This window comes from Narcine bancroftii, chromosome 1, assembly GCF_036971445.1.
Source record: "Narcine bancroftii isolate sNarBan1 chromosome 1, sNarBan1.hap1, whole genome shotgun sequence".
Classification (NCBI taxonomy): domain Eukaryota; kingdom Metazoa; phylum Chordata; class Chondrichthyes; order Torpediniformes; family Narcinidae; genus Narcine; species Narcine bancroftii.
The window spans coordinates 254,945,904-254,968,469 of NC_091469.1; the positions used below are offsets into that span (position 1 = coordinate 254,945,904).

General features: G+C 35.7%; 1 protein-coding gene across 3 annotated transcripts in view; it reads right to left on the reverse strand.

The window, feature by feature from the left end:
* Positions 1–22,566, reverse strand: part of prdm11 (PR domain containing 11) — a 165,041-nt gene that overhangs the window by 31,649 nt on the left and 110,826 nt on the right. For 2 of the 3 annotated variants that reach the window (XM_069895833.1, XM_069895827.1), the window contains one exon: positions 10,795–11,607. The exons of the other annotated variant lie outside the window; for it this stretch is intronic. In XM_069895833.1, the coding sequence (XP_069751934.1) occupies positions 10,795–11,607 (813 nt within the window). The remainder of the gene's footprint in view (positions 1–10,794; positions 11,608–22,566) is intronic. 3 annotated transcript variants of the gene reach the window in all.

Consider the following 22,566-nt stretch of genomic DNA (forward strand, 5'->3'; position numbering starts at 1 on the left):
AAGGGGTCATGCAATTTTCTTTACCTCACAACTTGAGGTGCTCAGTGGCAGAATCTTTAGGGAATTGCAACCACAGTGAGCTCTCAATCCATAAAAAACAGTAATTATCATTATTTAGAGTGTGAATATTTACATAATATAGATGGGATTTGAATATTTTGGTAAAATAACAAAATACCTATATTGTCAGTAGAGGAGGAAATAAAAGTGCCACAAAAACAAAAGCAGAACTCACCTATGGATGTGAAAGAACAAAGAATCACATTATTTCAATTTAAGGAGCTGTAATCCAGAAGCTTGAATAAATGGCCTAGAGACACGTTCGAATTTCAGATTTATTGTCAAAGTACATAAATGACATCACATACAACCCTGAGATTCTTTTACCTGCAGGCGCAGAATTAACCCTAAATGGTAGTGCAAAAATAAACTGTACACAGTATAAATATGTAAACAAATAAACTGTAAACAGATAACAAATGTAAACAATCTGATTGTGCAATACAGAGAGAACAAAGGAAATCTAACAATAAAGTGAACAAGAGTCATTAAATGAGTCTCTGATTGACTTTGTCTTTGAGGATTCTGATGATAGAAGGGTAGCAGCTATTCCTGAACCTGATGGTGTGAGTCTTGTGGTGCCTATACCTCTTTTCTGATGGCAGCAGTGAGAACAGAGCATGTGCTGGGTGATGAGGGTCTTTGATGATTGCTGCTGTCCTCCGACGGCAGCATTCCCTGTAGATGTACACAATAGTGGGGAGGGTTTTGCCTGTAATGTCCTGGGCTGTGTCCACTACCTTTTGGAGGGCTTTACGCTCAGGGGTATTGGTGTTCCCATACCAGAACGTGATGCACACTTTCCACCACACTTCTATAAAAATTGGTCAGGGTTTCTAGTGTCATACCAAACCTCCACAAATTTCTGAGGAAGTAGAGGGGCTGACGTGCTTTCTTCATTTTGCCATTGGTGTGTTGGGTCCAGGAATGATCCTCCGAGATAGTGACTTCCAAGAACTTAAATTTGCTCACCCTCTCCACCTCTGATCCCCCAATGATTTGTTGACTCTCATGAAAGAAATTTCAAAACTTAACACTGAGCTAACAGTTTGAGAGAAGTGCCATTACTGCATTCTCTTTTCAGATTTAAAGCATTCATTTGAAATGCCTTTAGTCATTTTGGATGATTCTGCATTTTCACTCCTTTAATGTCTTAAAATCTTGCATAAACACTTTTACTGTCATCCCACTTATTCTGAGATAATTTCTTCTGTTCTATCCTCCTTCACTTTTCTACATTTCAAAATATACATCTATTTTCAGTTTTGATTAACCTTCACTGATCTGAAGTAATAATTGTCCATTTCTCTGCAAAAATTATATGCATTTTGTTTGCAGATGTGAAAAATATTTGATAAAATGTTAATAGAAGAGTCAATGGAAAACATTTCCATTCTAATGGTGTGTCTGAAGCTCTCTGCTTGGAAGGAAAGTCGAAACGGAAACTTCTGCCACATTTAAAAAATAGTTGCATGTTTATTTAAAAGGCAACTACCTAAAAGGCTACAAATTAACCTGGAAAGTTGCGATGAATCTTTTTAGTGGAATGCTCTTGGATCTCTTCAAGTGCAATTGGCTCCATGACCTTCAAATGTATTGTCAATTTCTGTGACATGCAATGCATTTTAGGTATTCCTAAATAATGGAACATTAGAAAATGTATAATAAAATATTATATACAGCTGTTGATAGTGGCTGATAGTGTGTTAGAATACACAGAAGAACATAACCTTGCTTGACTAATGACTAGCCAGCAAATGAAGAAAATGCACTTGCACATTGAATTTGCCATACCCAAACACAATACAGAGATTGTGTAGAAGTTAGGGTGTGACTTATTTCAATCTAGGCCAAATGCAGGCAAATGGGACGAGGAAGGGCGGACAACTTGGTTGGCATATTGTAAATTATGACTTATTCAAAATAGAAAGAAAATGTAGCTCCCTGAAATACAGAGAGAAAATGCTGGAAATACACAACAGTACTGGCAGCATTGGGGGAGAGAGAAACAGTGAATACTGCATGTTGATTTCCTTGAAACTAAGTATTGCTAAGTATTTATAGAATTTTCTATTCTTTATTCCAACTCATTTAAACTATTTTTTCAATGATTTGATGATTGGAAATCTGTCAATAAAGCTTTTTTCTATTTTTAATGTTAACAGGGAAACCTAAAATATTAAAACTAACATATTTCCAACTTGATGACTGTAAAACTTAGCTTGATTTTTTAAAAATAAACTTGAGAAATAAAATCAGCCCATTATTCTCAACAGGTTGATCAAATGAATATGACAGTTGACTATTTTTGAGAGCTGGGCAGGAATTGATGTTATGAAGCATATTGCTTTTTAGAAGAAAGCAAATTCTAAATAACTGAGTTCAATGACTTGCTGCATCCATGTCACGAAGTAACTGATCATAAATTGACAATTTTAGTAATGGGGTAAGTTATTAGCTATGAAAATGTTGTAATTCAAGCATGGGGGAGATATTTGTATTATATTCTTGTACAATTACTGTGAAGGACAAAGTTCCCTTTAAAATCAGTGAGTGCTACAAAATCCAAAAATCTTTTTACCACTATAACAAGGAATAGCCAAAAAAGCAAAAATTCATATAATGGAATTGTTTTTACTTTATTTTAGACATTCTCACTCGTTAGAGGGGAGTGAACATTAAACTAAATAAAACTCTGGTAAAATCAGTTGCCTAGATCCATAAGAGAATACACTAACTACTAACGTTCTGATTGATCAGGTAGCTAAGGTGGGTGAATACTGAAATATGCTGGATTCTAGTCTTCATGATACCTATTATTTGATTGGCTCCCATTCCTTCTGAAAAAGGGAAATGAGGTACACCATCTCATGAAGCACGGGCAATTGCCTGTTATGTAGTCTTAAATTCTTCTGGAAGCTGCATTTGAAAAGAAGTAGAATTTTATAGGATCAAAGGTGCCAGGTACATTTATGATATTTTAATAAAACACATTTCTTCACAGTGGTTCATATAATGTTTTATACAAAATCAAAGTTTTACATATTTTTGTCGAATGAATTCAATCTAAACAAAATCCAAGTCAAGAAAACAGCCTGTGAGGAAAGTCCAATTCTTATAAAAACTTGTAATTCTTATAAAGTTTATGAAAAGAATCCCAGGGTTTATATGATGTCATGTATGCACTCTGACAATAAATCTGAAAATCTGTGTATATTGAAGAATTTTAATAGATGTAGCATATTAACCTTTGTACCTTTTGGATGTTCTGTGTTTTTTTTCTACAATTAAAGTAGAGCTAAGTTGACTCAGGGTTTTGCTGTGGAAGCCAAATAAACGTGCATTGTTAATGGTGATAGAATAATTTCTTGATTGAAATTAATAGTTTATCACAAGGGAAAGCAAAAGTACAACAAGTATCTTACTATTTGTCATATCTGGCTGGAAGTCCATTAATTTTCTTTACCATTCTAGGCATGGTAATGCCTCAGCTCCATCACAAGTTTATAGAACATGCAAACATAAACTGTCTGGTGCAAAGAAATATTAAAAAATGCATCAAATATCATAACTGTATTTATTTACATGAGTTCAATTCATTTAAAGAGTCCTGCTATTGATTTGTTTTCTCCTTAGCTTAAGTCTACTTAGTACTGTCACAAAATGCAAAGTGAAAAAATATTTGATAACTCAATGAAGTGCACCAGAAAGAAAATGGGTAGAGTGATTCAGAAATATCACCTATGTAGTTTCTGAGTATGGTCTTTTGATTTTCCCTCTTTGATATGGTGGTGGTTGCTCCTCTGTCTGTGTGTTCCCTCAAAGGAACAATTTCAATCATAAATTCATCAAGTTGGAGAAATTGCATGTGCAAGCCCAGTTCCTAACAAATGTATTAAACTTAAGAGGCTTTGAGAGCTCAGTTTTCTGTGGTGCTCTGTAAGTCAGAAACAGCCAGCTGATTTTGTTTGAACAAATAATTATATTTTATTTAGAGAAAAACGTAGGAAGATTAAAATCTTAATAATGCATAGAGCTCACCAGCTAATTCTTATCATTCTTGATTTGAAAAAAGTACAGAGGAGGCCAAATAAATAGCTATTTAGGAACCAAATACAAGACCAGCAAGGAAAGGTTCAAGAAAACATAAACACTAACTGAGAAAAGCCAGTCTGGAAAGACTTTATTAATTTGCCATTGGTTGAAGGGATTTTGATGAGTTTGAATACTGGTGGTCAGAGGAACCAGTGTGTCCTTTTACTCTAATAACTTAGAAATTCAAAATGCAAGTTAGGAAAGCAAACAGTATTTTGACAATTGAAAAAATGACATTGAATACAAGGGTAAAAATCTTTTTCCTGCAATTACTTAAGACTGCAATGAAACAGTACCTAGAATATTGTATATGTTGGTCTCCTGATGTAAGGAAGACTATACTTGCAATGGAGGAAATGCAATGAAGGTACACCAAATTGATTTCCTGTTTGGGGAGACTGGACCCATGAGAAGAGATATGCAGACTGCACTTACTCTCTTGAGTTTAGAAGAGGTAATCTTTTTGAAGTGTTCAAATTCTGGACTGATCCTACTGAATGATGGAGCAGACATCTGGGGTCGAATAGCCTACTCCATCATTTATTTTCTCATGTTCTCATATAAACTTATTTGACATATTCACAAACATGCGATTCAAGCACAGAAGTGAATGGATAGTTTAGATTTTGTTATTTCGCACAAAGTGCGAATCATGTAGGGCATATTGTTGGTGACAATGAAAAAAGGTTGAGCTGGAAAACTGAAGACAACTGCATAGTTTTAATGCAAGAGAACAGGAAAGGGTGACAGGAAGTGAATAAGTGATTTTTTTTAAAAAAAGTACTTTCAGCCAAGTAGATCCCAATTGTGCTTACTAGACCCACAGAAATCAATGTTTGAGAGTGAATGCTGTTTCAAATTAAAATGATGAAAGATACATTTTATTAACAGAGAAACTAACTCAAAAGGGTACATAGAATTTGTAGCTACAACCACCATGTACAAAACTCAGCAAAATTATTTTATATGAGTAGACAATAACGAACTAACGGAACATGATGTGGACTATTACCCCATCCACGACATATATCATACACAGGAGTTTCTTTTGTAGCTTTACTCTATACCACAGATATTATAAACTGCATATATTATTAGTGTTTCTTCATATCCTCCATGTATTAGCATTATGGCTTCTACATATAAAATGCCAACTGGAATTGTGATTCTTCCCAAGACAAAGGCATTACTTAACCAAGCAAATAAAAACAAAATATAAACTTCTTACCTTTATCTGTTGATATTGTCATGCCATCATTTTGATTGGGTCTCAGATATTGAACTGCAGTTATCAGAGTCTCTGTTCCTCTGGTGTAATGACAACACTTAGAGACTTATTTCCTTTTAATGATGTGATCAGAAGTCAGTAGTAGTGTTGTGAAAATGCAGTTGTAAATTCAAAAGACCCTACAGAAAGGGCTTCTCAAATATGGCAGCTCATCAGCAATCATTTAAATAACCTCTTCAAAAATGTGCCAATATCACTCACATAAATTTGTTACTGATTTAGCAACCATAGAAATGAGAAAAAAAAAACATTATTCACTAACTAAAAGGCTTAACAGATAGTCATAATAAGGAAAGGAATCAAAGAAATCTTTATCAGCTTATCATAAAACAGCATGAAGAAATGAGAGCACCAAGATCTCATTTCTTTAAAAATTCTTGACGATCTCATCAGTTGCTCCAGATATTCAAACATTTGTAGACCTATAGCTCAATTAAAAAGAAAATGCTGTTCACTTTTAGTCTATACATCCTGATTGTATTCAAAATGACCCTGTTGCAATAAAACCATGTCATTATCTCATGAGCCCTGTGCATTTTTAATGGTAAAGGGAAATCTGAGATGTTGGGTATTTTACAACAATAACCTTATATAAAGAGAGCAGAGAAAGCAATAGATTTAAACAAGTAAATTAATGGATTGTTGGCTCCCAAGCACATCACTCTACAGCTTTATGACTAAATTTATCAACAAGAAAAGGAAATGTGCCAAAAGAAGCAAAACTGAGCTGAGGGCTCAGGAGATGGATAAAAGATTTAATTCACCAGAAAAGTGATGTGATCCATTTGATGGACAGAACATATCACAGATAATCTTGCTAATTTTTGCAAGAAAATGTAAATTTAACGCATTAGTTACAGTTTATAGAATTGCCACATCTCCCATACTCTTGTTTTGCAATATAAAGTGATAATGGCAAGCTGAAGAAATCACTATGGAATAGCCATGTGTTCATCAAAGAGTATATACACCACCACATTTACTTTGTACCTAATCTACATCTTACCAGGCAACTTCCAAGGTTTCCTTCCTCCCCTGGTCAAACCAAAGAAGGTGACTGGTCCTAATTTTCCTTCCTCTACAATGTGCAATAGGCCCAACAAGACAATTCAAATGAATGAGAAATTACAAAAAATTAAATTTATCATTGTGCTCCATATTTCAATAGCACAATTGATTCTAGTTCAAGGAGTAAATAAGCTCTGCAACGACATTATGTTTTTTTTGTGCTATAATAGTTTCTTGATTCAAATTATTCTGATGAGCTTTTATGAAATTGATCAAGTTCAGTAAATAAAATCAAGAGATCCATCAAGTGACAAATATAAGCTATTGATTTATCTTCACGAAGAAAAAGAAGCCTGTATTGTTCATGTAGGCCTAGAAATTCTGGTGCACCCTGAAGGTTGGGCTCAAGGGGATAGCTACAGGCCTCTAGAACTTTCTATGAAAGAGTGAGGGAGGGGTGCTACTAAGACGATGCATTCAGCAGAAATGTCACATTGAATTACCTCAGTGGACCATGAGACAGGAAAAGAGATAATAAATTACATTTAAATTTTAACTTTAGACATACAGTCCGGCAACAGGGCCTTCCAGCCAATTAAATGCACCCAATTAACCTACCCACCTCTCCGCAAACATTTTTTTGAAGGGTGGGAGGAAACCAGAGCACCCGGAGGAAACCCACACAGACACAGGGAGAATGCACAAACTCCGTACAGAAAGTGCCAGATTCAAACCGAGGTTGTTGACACTGCAATAGCATTGTGCCAAAAGGATAGATACATAAATGTCACAGTTGCAGTCAGTGCAAGAAAAACAATGCTTCAATAGTGTAGTTTTTTTTTGGAGGTCCTGAAGCAGATTATGGTTAAGGTAGTACAGGAAGGTTCAAGAGCCTGATAGATGTTGGAAAACCTCTGTTCTTGAACCTAGAGGTGCTAGACTTAAGGTAGCAGTGTGAAGAGGTTGTGACTAGGGCGATGAGGATTTATTATGATATTGGTTGCATTCTCGAGGTTATGCTTCACAGAGATGTCTTCAATGGACAGGAGGTTTGTGCCTGTGATAGACTTATCCCATGTCATTACTGACACTGGTGTGAGAGCACAGGGGAAGAGGAAGTCAGGGAGCCTGCTGATCAGAGGTGCACACAAGATCAGGGAGTATTAAGATAAACTATCTAGGGAGAGAAATGGAGCAGAAATTTAGGGAAATATTTTGCTTATCTGAGGTACCTTGTCTAAAGCCATGCTGATAAAGCCCTACTGAGCCAGATGTGCATAATGACAATATATTGCATGGAAAATGAAGTCATCCTGTCCAACTCTGACACAGAATGTATGCGGGATTGCAAAAGTGACGTACAATCGGACAAATTTTCAAAGTGACATTAAGTAATCCAAAAGACGCCATTGTATTTCATCCAGGGATAAACCATTTCAAATTGGATAAATTAAAAAAAAAGTGCAATACAATTGAATTTAATTGAAGAATCATATATTAAACTGCTTAGAATATAAATTGATCAATCCAATTAGTCCATACCAATAATTACACTTTACTTACTTCCCCTTTTCATTCTTAGTTAATTTAGTCATTCACTGAGAACACTATGCTTTACATTATTTTATTAAATGATTCCAAAATCTTACTACCCTCTTGATAGAAATTCAGAAATTTCTTTATTTTCTTATCTCGTAAAGATGGTCTTCAACATTGCTGTACCTCACAAAGAGAGTATGTTTATGTGTAACTATTCTACCAAAAACTTCCACACCTCTCCCTTTTGGTGACAAAATGCCTATATCATGAAAATCAAACTTGTATGCTTTCCTCCTGTTGTGGTCTTACCAAGCCTACAACGCAATAGTCTATAAAGTAACTTAATTGATTTTGTATCATTAAAACAGGACAAACCTGTTGATGAAAATTAAATTTGCAGAGGGAAAAAATGTTCAAGTAGAGCATCTCTTTACAAGATAGAAACTACACAAATTAGATTACCACTGTCAGAATTGTATATGTATATACATACATGTAAACATGCAGAGAAAAGTCTAATAGTCTGAAGAAGGCATAAATTTACATCTTCATACCACATCCCACGAGATATGAGGTTCAGAATTATGCCACCATATTTGATCTCCCGAATGGTGATTATTGAACACAGAGTTGAATGGTAATTGATTGTACTCTGTCTTAAAAGCACACAATCTTGTAAAACTTGACTTTATTAGTTGGGACACATCTGTAAAATTAAATAAAGTCTATTGCCACTACCTAAGACTACTGGGCAGCATAATAAAAATGTTGTCTTCTGCCAATTTAGCATGTATGCCCCAAGTAAACATATAACTTAAATTATTCACCAAATGCAACAGCTCCATCTGCTGACAAAAAGACACCTTGCATCCTAGAATGTTTATTTCAATAATTTTATAAATAAATCATCCAATCATAAACAAAAATAATTTTACAATTGAACGATTTCAATCTAAAACAAGATTTACTATAAAATATCATTAAAGTCCAAAAATCAAAAGGAAGTTTTTAACTAGTTAGCTCCCTAAAAATCAAAAAAAACAAAATATAAAGTTCATCAGATCTGAGTTGGAAGCAAATAAAAGGTATCAGAATATATTTTTCCATTGAAAACACTATACAAGCATTATAGATATAACACACTTGAATCAGATAGCTTGCTAGCGATTGTCACATCTACCATAAGCCATTCTTTGGAATCACCACACTCTATTTTGTCACGTTTGTGTAATACAGCCGAGTTTTTTGTCACCTAATTACAAAAAAGAATTTTAATAATGAACTACTGTGAATAAATCCAAAAGACATTTGATTTATTGTTGGCTGAGACTAGCTATGGCTATTCTTTATACATCAACTGATTGTAATGCCCTATTAATTAAATGGATGACAGAAAAAAACAAAGCTTAACTTGCATCAGCGTGCATTGGAAATGTACAAAAAAGTTGAGGATCTTGAAATCTGCAAAACGAATACTATAAATTTAACACTTTTTACATTTTAGGACTGACTATCTCCACACTTGACTGTTTTTTGTTTGAATGTTCAAAATGTTAGCAACTATACAGAAAAATTAGCCATTTAAGTACACCTGCATTTCTGATCTTTTAGATCTGATAGAATTGGGAGCAAACGGGAAAGTAATTGTTTAGATAAGAGCAGAAAAATCAGTCTCTTTATTGTCTATACCTGAAAGTAATTCTGTAAGGAGTCCTAAGCCCAATGTAAAAAAAAATAAGAGGAACTAAAAGATTGACCACAATCCTCAAAAATAGTTAAAATCCCATTCCCTTCTCCATAATCAATATCTTAAATTACATTTATTATAATGAACTAAATAGGATTTGACTAACCTGGTTGGGAAAAGGAAATTTATTAGCAGTCTTGACAGTAATCAAGGTTCATTTCTTCAAAAAATCTCCTCTCATACTTTTCTAATTTTTCTATTTCCTATTGGGAGGATGTTGATACTATTCATCTTCCTTCACTTCAAATGCACATTAACTATGAAAAGACTATTTCATTATTTTCCTCAATTACTTGCTTGAACAGCAAAAAAAAACAAAATAAAGACGTATTCTTTGAAACAAAAATGTAGAAGTAATGTTGCTCCAAACTCCAGCACCAAGGAAGATCTGGACCATTTGAAAAAATGGCACAAATAGTTTCTACTAAATTACTGAATTTTGAATAGTAGAGTTCAGTGAATATGACTGTAACCAATACAAAGAAATGACAAAATTGTATGCTATTTGCAGCATTCTTTACTTTCCAGAGTTTTATAGCTATATAAGCAGTTTTGAAAAGTCCTTTTTCTGATTTAAAAAAATTTACATACACATAGAGCCTAGCCTGTAGATCGTCGGCCACCATTTACAACCCTAATATCAAATATTAATTTTATGATGATCTGTGGAGGAAGCGATGATTTAAAATACAACCTATGCAGGCCAACAAACAGGATACTGTCTCTTTCTTTCTAATTTAGATTGGAATCCGCACATCCTCTTTTTCTCTCCCATTCCAACTCTTCTAAATATCTAAAAGGGTCACCTTCCTCTTTCCAAGAACCATGGCTAGGTGCATTAATGCTATCTTGAATCAATCATCAAGTTAGCATTGACCACAAAGAGCAGCAGCAGATTTATCTCCAGATGAGCTATACCACTTGACAAATAACACAAAATCTACAGTCAATAGGTTGGTTAAACTGACAGCCCAGAGCTTTAAAACTGATCAATCAAATGCAAAAACAAGCATACGAACCATGACTTTGCTAAGGCATGTCATATGTATGGACTTACCTGGTAAGTTAGACTTCAATCGATCTAGTTCCTCCTGGAGCTGTCGAATTTTCTCTTGCAGTATTACACAATTTGGACAGTATGACGTGGGCTGACTTTTTGGAAGACCTTCCTCAGCCACAACCCCATGCCGTCCACCTGAATTCTCTGCTGGTAGAGCACTACTGTTTTCCTCAGGATTTTGAAGGAACCCAGAGTCTATTGTTTGGAGAAATCCAGAACTTAAATGCTTTTCATTAACCTTTTGTTGGGTTCTGAAGTCCATCTCACCTCTGGTGCTTGATTGAGAGAGTGTACTTTGTTGTGAGGAAGTTCCTGGCCTGTTAAATGTGTCAACCTCTTGATGCCTGAGTCTTTGTCGAACAGAAAATCGATTGTCCATTGATGATGGATATTTTGTTTGTGCTGTATTCGATTTATTCATTTCATGTTCCTGTCCAGAGCGGCCTACAAACGGAGACATTTGAGGCCCAGGAGATGAGGTAGTTATATGAAGATTGCTAGTTTGCTTCATAGAAAATACATGCTCATATGGACCCCGACCAGAAATTGAACAACCAAGCATTTCTCTTGGAGTATCAACAGGCAAGTCATGGCTGCTTTTGAAAAATTGTTCCAGCTTCTTCTTTTTAGGGCTTGGGCTGCAGTCTCCATCTTTGTTGCTTCGTTTTCCACTCTTGTTAGGATTGGTACTTTCAAGTCTTTCAAAATCATCCTTATTTAGAAGCCCTGGCTTTCTGGAGGTCCCTGGATTTCCAGTAGATTTTTCAGTGGAATGTCTTCCTAGGCTAGCCTTCTTGCACTTTGCTTCCGCTGAAATGGTACATGATGTAAATTACTGCCAAAATACAGGATTTGAATGTCATTTTTTTTTGAGCTCACAGCAATGACTTATCTGTAGGTATGGTCATGTTCACAGTATTGTTTATATTATGTCACCAAGATAAAGGAATGTTGGTATGATGAGCTAAAGCATTTATTTTACCATGAACCCAAATAATTCAGTATAGAATTAGTTTGTTATGTTTTCATAAATCACATTTCTAGTTGCTCATATCTCAGTCTGAAGCAGTTTAGTGAGAACTGGCCTACCAGTAAGCAGGCAGGTCAGATGTACTTGGAATTAACATACGTCATCAGTCAGAAAAACACATTTCTATTTTGCATGATTAGGTCTACTTTAATGAAGAAAAGCATTTACCTTGAGTTTTTGAACAAAAATATTACTTTAAAAAAGCAAAATAGCAAAATTGTATGAATGACTGGAATTCAAACATGATTTTCCTCAGACTTTAACTGTAAGAGCAGATTCTTCTATATTCAATTGCAATAGTTACACCTACATCAACAAGACATTAATTATTAAGCAACAATTGCAATCTATGTAATTCACCAAATAGAATGACATGCAAGTTGTTGTGTATATTCCTTGGTAAATAGAACATTTCTATAATATATGTTGTAGACATTAATTTGAATAGTTATATGTTGAGCTAATACAAGTGTTACTCCAGCCACTTGATCATCTCCAAAAGGGTTTTATGTATTTTTTTAAGTGATCAGCCAAGATTTCCAATTAACACAAGATTATTAAATGTTGCAACACTAAATATTACAACTAAAACCCAGAAACATTTCCCCTGACAGGTTTGAGGACCTAGACATGCAAATAATAGTTAAATTGTATTTTTGTTTGTTCGTTTATGGCAAAGGATTCTAAAAGATTCTGTATTGATCGCCCTGTTTTTTAGTCCTGACAGATAAGACTTGGAAAAAGAAATGCATAGTCTCAAAACACTGCGTGCAGTACACTTAAAAAATCCCATTTACTGTTAATGTGAGTACAATCAGCATGCTTTATTGTATTTTTTGCTTTTCAAGGAATGAAAAGGGATTGAAAAGTTAAACATCAATAGTTTTACTCTTCCTAACAAAATAATCATAGACAAATATCCTGAGATGCTTTCATTAAAATGATTACAGGTACACAATCCTTTATCCGGAACCCTTGGGGGATAGTGTGTTCCGAATTTCGGATTTTTCCATATTTCGGAAAGCCAGATTTAAACCCACCTGAATTGTGCTGCCGCATCCACCCCCACCCCTTTCCAGTCGCACTACCATCTCCCACCCCCCCCCCACCCGCCCGACTTGCGCTGCTGGTCTCTCCCCCTCGCCCACCTGACTCGCGCTGCTGGACTCTCCCCCCTTGACCGCACTGCTCTCTCTTTCTCCCCACTTGCCAGATTCTGGAGCTTTCCAGATAAAGGATCATGTACCTGTTGTAGCTTTCTTCAGTTCTTCGTTTTAACCATGTGCACTCTGAATAAATACTACCAAAAGATTCCCTTGGCTGCAGCTTGCTTGGACAATGAGATTAATACTTTGAATGAATGAAAATACCTACCAATGTCTGTATTCTAGACATATAATCTGCAAAATATAACCTTCAAAACTTCACCAGGACAAAAAAAAACTAAAATATTGCAGTGCATTTTATTTAAATCAATTTACTAGCTAAATTATAGATATCCTATTATTTTCATGTTACTATTAAAATAGTTTTACTAATTCTTCCACTGACTTCAAATTGCTATGTTTTCATCTTATGACATCAAGTGGGATAAATTATATTACCTATTAAAACTGTACATTCATAAAATAAAGAATGCATCTTCTGAATGAGATTTCATAAGAGATCTGCGCGCCATTATAATTAAAATGTTTAGATTTATTTGGATAAACAAGTAAATACAGTTACTAATCTACTTGATTGCATTTTTCACAAGTTTAAGTTATCCTAAATAGCTTACAATCAATGAGAAATATAAACACTGTACTAATATACTGGTATGAAACATCTGCCAATTTGCTCAAATGGGTCCCACAAACAATAAAGAGACAATTTTTTAAAGAAAAATTATGTTTATTGAGGGACAGCAGACAAGGTTTTGTTTTGACATCTCATCTGAAAAATGAGTTTCCCTCTAAAGCTGGCTGGAAAAGAAGGTGGTAAAATTACATAGATGGACAAGGGACGTAGTTCTGGTGGTAATGGTTATGCTGCTCTTATGAGTTAATACTTTTGCTTCAATTTTCCAACAAAGGATTTGGTAAAGAAATACTTGTGGATTGTAAAGCTAAGAAAAATGGTTAGCACCAAAAGAGGTATCAAACTCTTTCCTATGCATGCTACTAGCAGGGTCCACACAAGGGCTGGCAGCGGGTTGGGAGTGATAGGGGTATGGATTGTCAAGTGAAGTCAAGTTGACTTATTGTTCATACCATAAATCTTGCAGTGTACAGTGAAAACGATGTAGCGTTTCTCCAGACCATGGAGCTGGTTATTTACATGGATAAATGATCTCAGAAACATTTTTATAAATAATATCATAAATAGCTTATCACTTATTAAATATGCTAGCCCTGTGTTCCCGGAGTTCAGAAGTCTCACGTCTTGGGAGAAAAAAACTGTCTCGTAATCTGGTCATGAGGGCCCAAACGCTTTGGTACCTCTTCCCGGATGGCAGGAGGGAGAACAGATTGCGGCAGGGGTATGTGGACTCCTTCACGATGTTTTTGGATTTCCGCGAACAATGGCCATTATAAATGTCTATCATGGCAGGGAAAGAGACCCCAATAACTCCTCAGCTGTTTTTACTATCTGCTGCAGGGACTGCGTACTGATTGTGGTTAGTCATCAGTGAAAATCAGTGAAATGTGAGCGGCAGTGAGGGAATGATAGTCAAGTAAGAAGTGTGATCAGAAGACTAGGAGGTAGAGTTCAGCAAGGGTGAGCTGAGATAGTCAGAATTAAAGTTGGCTACTGAGACCTATCCTCATTGGGTTGTCCATATCAACTTGAAACACATTCAGGAAGGTCCCTTTTATGGTGCACTGAAACAGGGATCACAAGTGATGAATGACTGAAAGTTACAGAAACAGTGTCCATCATCTGTGGACTACTTACACTCACAATGTCAGGAATTAATGCACTGGTCTAGCCTCCTCCATGTATTAACATAACATGTGCAACAAGATTGATTGTGTCTTGGTAGTCTATTGAAATCTCACAACTATTGGAATAGAGAATCGCTGATTCCAGGCACAATGATCTTTCATTCTGATTTTGAATATGGACAAGGGCAAAAACAACCACTAGATTCTGAACAAAAAGCTGCACTGCAAATACATTGAAATACATATACACATGCACACATATAGATGCACACATAAATGCACAAATGTATCCACACTAGAACCACACATTCATCCATACGATACATACACATGCGCACACATGCAAACACAAAGGCACACATATACACAGTGTGTGTGTGTGCGCGTATGCGCGTGTATATATATTTTTTACATGCACCTCAGAGCTGAGTGCTCAGCCCACTCTTGTTCTCTCTACTGACCCACGACTGCATCACTAGATCCAGCTCTAGCCGTGTCATCAAGTTTGCAGATGACACAATAGTAGCTCCTACCTCCATCACCAGGCTGAGGAGCAACTTCTTCCCATGGGCAGTGAGAATGCTGAACGACCAAAGGAACTGCTCTCACTAACCATTCGATACGCTCATATGCAAAAAAAAAAATATTTATTTTTATAGATATAATACTTGTCCGCATATGTATTATTTGTCTATATGTGTGTTATGTCTGGTTGTGTCTGCATGTTTTTGCATCGAGGACTGGAAAACAGTGTCTCTCTCTCACACACACACAATAAATACATAAATAGACATGTATGTGTGCATATTTATATATTCACACACATATATATATATGATATATACATTTAAACACACATAGATATGTAAACATAAATATGCACACACATTACTATATACACATACACACACACCTATATATGGGTACACCTCTTTCACTCACACACACACGTGTGTGTGTTATACATACATATATATTCCGTCATAAGCAGGAATAGATTCCTCCTTAGATTACTAGTCCCTTTGTGATTACTGAGCTCTTTCTTCTTAATGATGTTTTAAACTGTTGATTTGGGTAATTCTAAGGTTTGGGTGATGTCTCTTACCATTTAATTCTTGTTTCTCAGCCACATAATGACTTCTTTGACTTTTCTTTTTTGACTTAACCTTTATTTCCATCTGCAGTCATATCATGTGAGCCCATTCAAACAAAATACAGAGATCACATAACAGATGTAGACTGCACATCAATCTATTTTAAATTTGAGTTTCGTTCCAAGAAGAATCACAGATTTTGGCGCCCAATTAATCTTATTCTAACTACATCCAATATTGATATAGTTTGGGACATTTCCAAAAAATATGGGTATAATTGCCAATCTTCCTGCATTCTCTCCAGCATAATTCTGAGGTGCTACTGGATCTCGTCAACACCTGAGGAGTCTTAAATACTCTCATTTTAATTTTCCATTCAAACTCTCTCCTGGTAGGACCATTTGTTAACTTGTGACCATCAAGGCATGTCTTTTCCACACATTTCATCTGTAATACAAATATTAATTAATTTATTTTTTAATATTTTATTCTTTGTTTTTTTTTCTATAAATATCAAAGTATTTACTTTTTCTTATGTAATGGATTTATGTTCATCTTTAAGGCTAAATTATATTTCTTTTATAAAAATGTCTCAGTAAATTATAGAGAAGTGGTTCTCAACCTTTTTCTTTCCACTCACATACCACTTTAAGTATTCCCTATGCCATAGGTGCTCTGTGATTAGTAAGGGATTGCTTATGGTGTATGTGAGTGGAAAGAAAAAGATTGAGAACCACTGTTAAAGAGTTAAAATATTGTATCTGTATTCTTAGTAAGTTAGCTGTGGGTTGGTGCAGGATCACAAACAGGTGAACAGGCACATTTATAGAAAACCATTGTTTTAAGAGAAGTGTGTTCATTCTTGGAGTTGATATGTCTTGGTCAGACAGAGCTAATAGATTCCAAGTGGGTCTTAATTGTTCAAGAACTGCTGAAGAAGCCCCATCTGCTTTTAATCAAAGCCACTTAAGCCTCTTGAACAGAGATGAGGTCAGCGGTTGTTATAGATATGGAATGGTTTTGAAAGAGGAACAGAATTTTGGTAGAAATAAAACTGATGGGTCATGTGGTTTCCAACAATTGGGACTCACCTTGGTGATGATGTAACAGTCACATGATTTGGATAAATATGTTATTGAATTCAGACATTTTCTTTCAGTTTTGGAACAGTTCAGCTTGGAGTTCACAGAAATGAAAACCCTGTGACATACAAGTGTTGAAATCTTGTGAAAGACAAGGTTGAGTTACAGTAACCAGAATTGGTACTGTTTGGTGTGTGTTACTTCTGGACGAAAGGGAACACACAATCAGTGGCTATTGAATTAATGAAGACCACTTTACTGTCCCTTTGGAAAATAGGTCAGAATTCTATTAGTCTATTTTTGTGTTTGGCCACTTCCTTTAATCCTTCTCTGGGTTTGTGAATTCATTGTGGAAGAAAATAGCCACATTTGCTGTCTTTGAGAAGAGGGCAGATTCTTTGTGTGGAAAACATAATTATCAGTAAAAGAGGCCTGAAGATACAATGTTTAAAAGCGGTTTATAATTATTTCTGAACTGAGAATTTAAGACCTTCAAGACAGACTAAAATGATGCTGAACTTTTAAAGACTGACTTTTCAGAATGGGACTGAATATCTCGCACACACATACATTTACATTTTACATTTGTGCATAGCGGGGAAAAGTTTAGAGTTAAGTAAGTTTAGAGATAAGTAGGAAATGTTATGTTATTAATAGTTTAATAAAAAAGCTATTATTTTGAATTTACCATTGTCTGGTGAATTTTCCATTAATGTACCTGTGTTAGTGCTAACAAAAACATTTTAATTAAAAGGGTTGTAGTGTAAAGGTTAAAACTTTGTAATTTTTAATTCTTAGTTAATCTTGTGCTTATCTGTTTCAGAGATTGATTGTAGTGTTACTATAGTGATTATGATGTAATATGTTGTAATATTCTCGCAGACTAACAGCTTGTTTATAATTCAACAACAATGTAGAGGAAAGGTAAGCTTGAGACATTTTTCTGAATTTTTATGTTTCTCTTTAAATTTGTTTATCTCTATCATTATGAATCCCTTTAATGATTGAGTTTCTTTATATACGTTTTATATCTCTATTATTATAAGGTAAATACTGCATTATTCATTGTTGTGAAAGTCTTAATGCGAGGTTATGCAAAATGTTTATCTGTTTTATCAACAAATTAAAGCTACATAAAGCAGCAGTCACAGAGTTTGGATTTATTGGTTTAAAGAGATTGAAATTCCGAATATCATAGCTCATGCCTTTGGAAGATGATACTTTGAAATTAGGAGATATTAAAATAAGGAAAGTGTCATCAATAGTGTGTAACACAAAAAACAAAACAACACCCCTCCCCTTCCCTTTTCATAATATAAACCCACACACTGTCAGGGTTCACATTTATGATGGCCATAAAAAATTTTTTATGGGGAACTCACTTGGATTAATACTGCAGCAGCATCTATTATTGCCATTTTTATTATTATATTTATAATTATAATTGGACCCCTATATGATCCAAATATGGCTGCTATATATTGATAACTATGTAATTTTTGTTCCTTATATTTTATGTAATTTTTTTTCCATAGGTATGGAATTATTCATCCCAGCAGTCCATTGTGCTATATGTAGAGGGGAGTCGGGTTTCCAAGTAATTCCAATACATTTCTCAGCCACTGCTAAGACTATTTTAAAAGATGAAAATTAGAATTTAATTTTTTTGTTGCTTATTTCAATAAAGTTGCGCAAAAGATAAAACTCCGGGCCATCATGAAGGCCACCCTGTTATCTTTGTTAGTATTTCAGTAATAACCTGCCAGAAAGGTCTCACCTTCACAAACGACCATGCAAAAAGTTCCTATTTCTGTCCCACACATAAAATACATCTCTGATATTTCAGTTTTTGATTTATGCAACTTCTGTGGTGTGAGATATAATTCATGTAGGAAATTATATTGCACTAATCCATATCTTGCATTTATAATTGATGTCATGCCATCCAAAAACCAATCAGACCAACATCTTTCCATTATTGCAACACCTAGATCTCTTTCTCGATCTGTGTAAACCTGGTTTGGCACTTGGATTCTGGAGAGCATTGTATATCTTGGATATAAATTTAGGTGCATTTCCCAGTCAAATCATTCGTTCCATTTCACTAATTTCAAGTGGGGCCAAGACCGTCTTTCTCTTAGGAATGATCTTAGTTGGAGAAAACAAAAGAAAATCCCATTAGCTACTCCATAGTTATTTCTTAATAGTTCAAAAGACATAAAAGATCCCTCCACATAACAGTCATCAATCTTTCTTATTTTTTTTGTCATACCATGAATTTAATATTTTGTTGCCCAGCAACACATTTTTACATAATTGTGTTCTTAATGATTTGCTGCAGCGGAGATGGTCTATGGTGCACCACTTTCCCTGCCGGGTGAGTTTTTCGGCCCAGACCCTGACACCACGGCCACCGACTAAAACCTGCTGGTGGACCTACGCAGGCGACTGACCTTCCTAGCTCCCCCACGGCACCTGCACGCCACGGCACCTGGCCGTTTCATCTCCCCAAAGAGCTCGACTTGGCCCAGTTTGTTTTCGTGTGGAGGGGACCACAAGATGCACCACTACAGCAACCGTACGAGGAGCCATACAAAGTCTTGCACCGGTCTGGCGGAACCTTTTATGGTGGACCACCTGAAGGCAGCCCATCTGGACTTATCACACCCAGTGCAATCAGCTGCGCCCAAGCACCGGGGCCAGTCGCCAAAGCGACAGGACGTGTAGCCGGTTCTGGGGATTTGTGTGGCAGCGGCGCACATTCTCATGGCGAACCGGCCCCGCTTGTATCGCCATGCGGCGGGGCAGCCATGGGGAAATGGCGTCGTCAAGGTTTCTCTCCGACTCCAGCATCCCTTCCAGCGCCCACCCTAGGCAACGATTATGATGTCACAATGCACCAGGTGACTGAGTTCATGCTGCCCTTAAAGGGGTGTGCTGAATTTGAATGAATGAGCCTCAACATGGTGGCTGTGTTTCTTCCACTGCTCACACCACCACAATACCTGCTATTTTTCCAATGCACTCATTTATTTTTTTGCCATGTTCTAATCGTATGTATTAATATAGAGTTATCCATCTCTTTTGTTATTAACTTAACATTCCACTTGTAAATAAAGTCCTTCGCTGTCCCCTCTTTTATTAAATTCAATTCCATTTGGATCCAAAAGGGGGGGTCTGTCTTCTTCGAAGAATGATAAAAATCTTGCTTGTGCCTGATAAATAATACTTGTTAAAACCAGAAGCCTAAATCCTCCCAGTTTATAATCCCATGTTATCTTTTCCAATGAAATTCTTGGCACTTTGTTATTCCATAGGAATCACCTTATATAATTATTTAATAATTTAAATAAATTTTTAGGTAGTGCAATAGGCAACAATTGAAAAAGACACTGTAATCTGCGCATTTTAATACAAGTCTTACCACTTCTGTGGATATTTCTCTATTTTTTCTAAATGAGGAGTGTAATTTATAGAAGTTCTGTAAATTATCATTTATTATTATTCCTAAATATTTGATTCCATCTATATTCCATTTAAATCTACTACATTTTTGATACCTTTCATAATCAAAATTCATTAATGGTATTATCTTACTCTTGTCCATATTCATTTTATAACCTGATACTCTTCCATACTTTTCTCCCTTTAGTGTCTTCTTAGGCTTCATTCTCCCCCTTGGAAAAAGTAGTAGCAGTGTGGATACTCTATTCTAAGTTTTCACTCTTTCCTGAACTCTGTGAACATTTCAATAGAATTTACTTTTCCACAATAAGTACATGATGGTTTAAAAACACTACAACTTTTACTTAATTCTATTGTAAACATTCTTCACAATCTTCTTCTTTGGCAACTTTAGTCTTTTCATAAACCTTGCAGGAAGTCTTCCACCTCGTTCTTAGTTTTTAAAAATTGCTGATTACCTTTGCTACTTTGACCCGCAGAGTCATGGGGTATATTATCGAACATTTCAAGTTTTTAGAATGCAATTGTCTTTTGACATCATCAAACTCCTTCCTTTGCTTAATCAAAGTAGGACTAAAATCTTGAAAAAAACAACACTTTTTCATGGTCAATCTCAGGCAGGATGTTATTTTGCTTAAAGTATTCATATGCTACTCCCAGAATTGTCTTCCATTCCCAGTAACTCAAAAGTCTTACCAGGATCAGTGATTGCCGGCTTTCCTAGGTCCAAGGGTCCAGTGAGCCCTTTCAATATGTAATTTTTCTCTGAATTGGTCTTCTCCCAGCATTCATGTTTCAAAGAAGTTACGAATATTCATTTCTAATTCCCAATTTCTGTTTTATTTCCATAGTGTTTCCTGTTACGTTATCTTGAAGCCATATGTATAAGTGAGCTATCAGGTTCTTCTTTATCACTCCCTTTAAAGTCAGCATGAACATCTTTTCTAGTGCAGATGATTTTTTTTTGCATATCAGTTTCCAAACTGCAAGTATCTGTAAATAATCCTGCATTTGAAGAAATCTAAAAAATCCATCCCTGAGAAACCAAATTCTTTCTGAAGATATTCATATGATTTCAATTTCCCCACAAAAAAGCTGATCCAAAATAGTTGGCCATTTATCATCCCATTTTCTAAAGCCATTATGCACTTTTCCAGGTAGGAATTCTGGGATAGTTACTATTTTTAATGCTCTGGAGTTAAAAAACTTTAGTCGTTTTCTAAGTTTAATTGTGAATTTAATCCATTCATTATCTATCTTTAATTTCTTTCAGTTTGTTTGGTTTAGGAATGCTTGCCCTTCCAGAGAAGTACTGGGGCATGAATTTTGTTCTATTCTGAACCAACCCTTTTCCAATTTCATTTGTTATCCATCTCATCAGAGTTCTCAGCTGTGCTGCCCAGTATTAATATTTAATGTTGGGCAAATTAAGGCCCCCTTTTTGTTTTGACAATAACAACATCCAAGTCTCACTCTTGGCATTTTATTTTCCCATATGAATCTTGATATCAATTCGTCAAGAACTTTAAATGCTATCATAGGAACTCCTACTGGCAAAGATTGGAATTTAAAAAAGCAGTCTGGGCAAAACATTTCTTCAGACTGTTTCAATTCTACCAATTAATGATAAGGGAGAATCTCCCATTTGAGCATAAATGCCTTTATTGGTTTCATACAGTTTAAAGAGGGAGGGAGTGATAATACAGCCTAGGTATCTGAAGCCACCACTCCCACCACCCCCCTCCCCACCACCGGAACGTTGAAACCTGACCTGGTTATCTAATTGTGATGGCTGCTAACTCCCGACAGCATCATTGCTTCTGATTTTGAGTCATTAATTTAATAACCAGATACAAGAGGGGTCTTATAAAGAGAATCTATGACGACCTGGAAAATCTCAGGATGTACCGACCTAAGAGAGCCTCTGCTTCCTCAGGAGTTTGCGGAAGAGCTAGTGGAGTTGTTCAAGTGAACTGATACGGACTTGAAGGGCCGACATGGCCTGTTTCCGTGCTGTAAACGGTTATATGGTTATATTACTTCATATTCTTTTAAAACTTGCATCATGCGAGGTACTGAAGAAATAGGGTCAGTAACATACAGCATGACATCATCTCCAAATATGTTCTATACCTCTATCTTCTTTTATCCCCTTTATAATACCCTCTTGC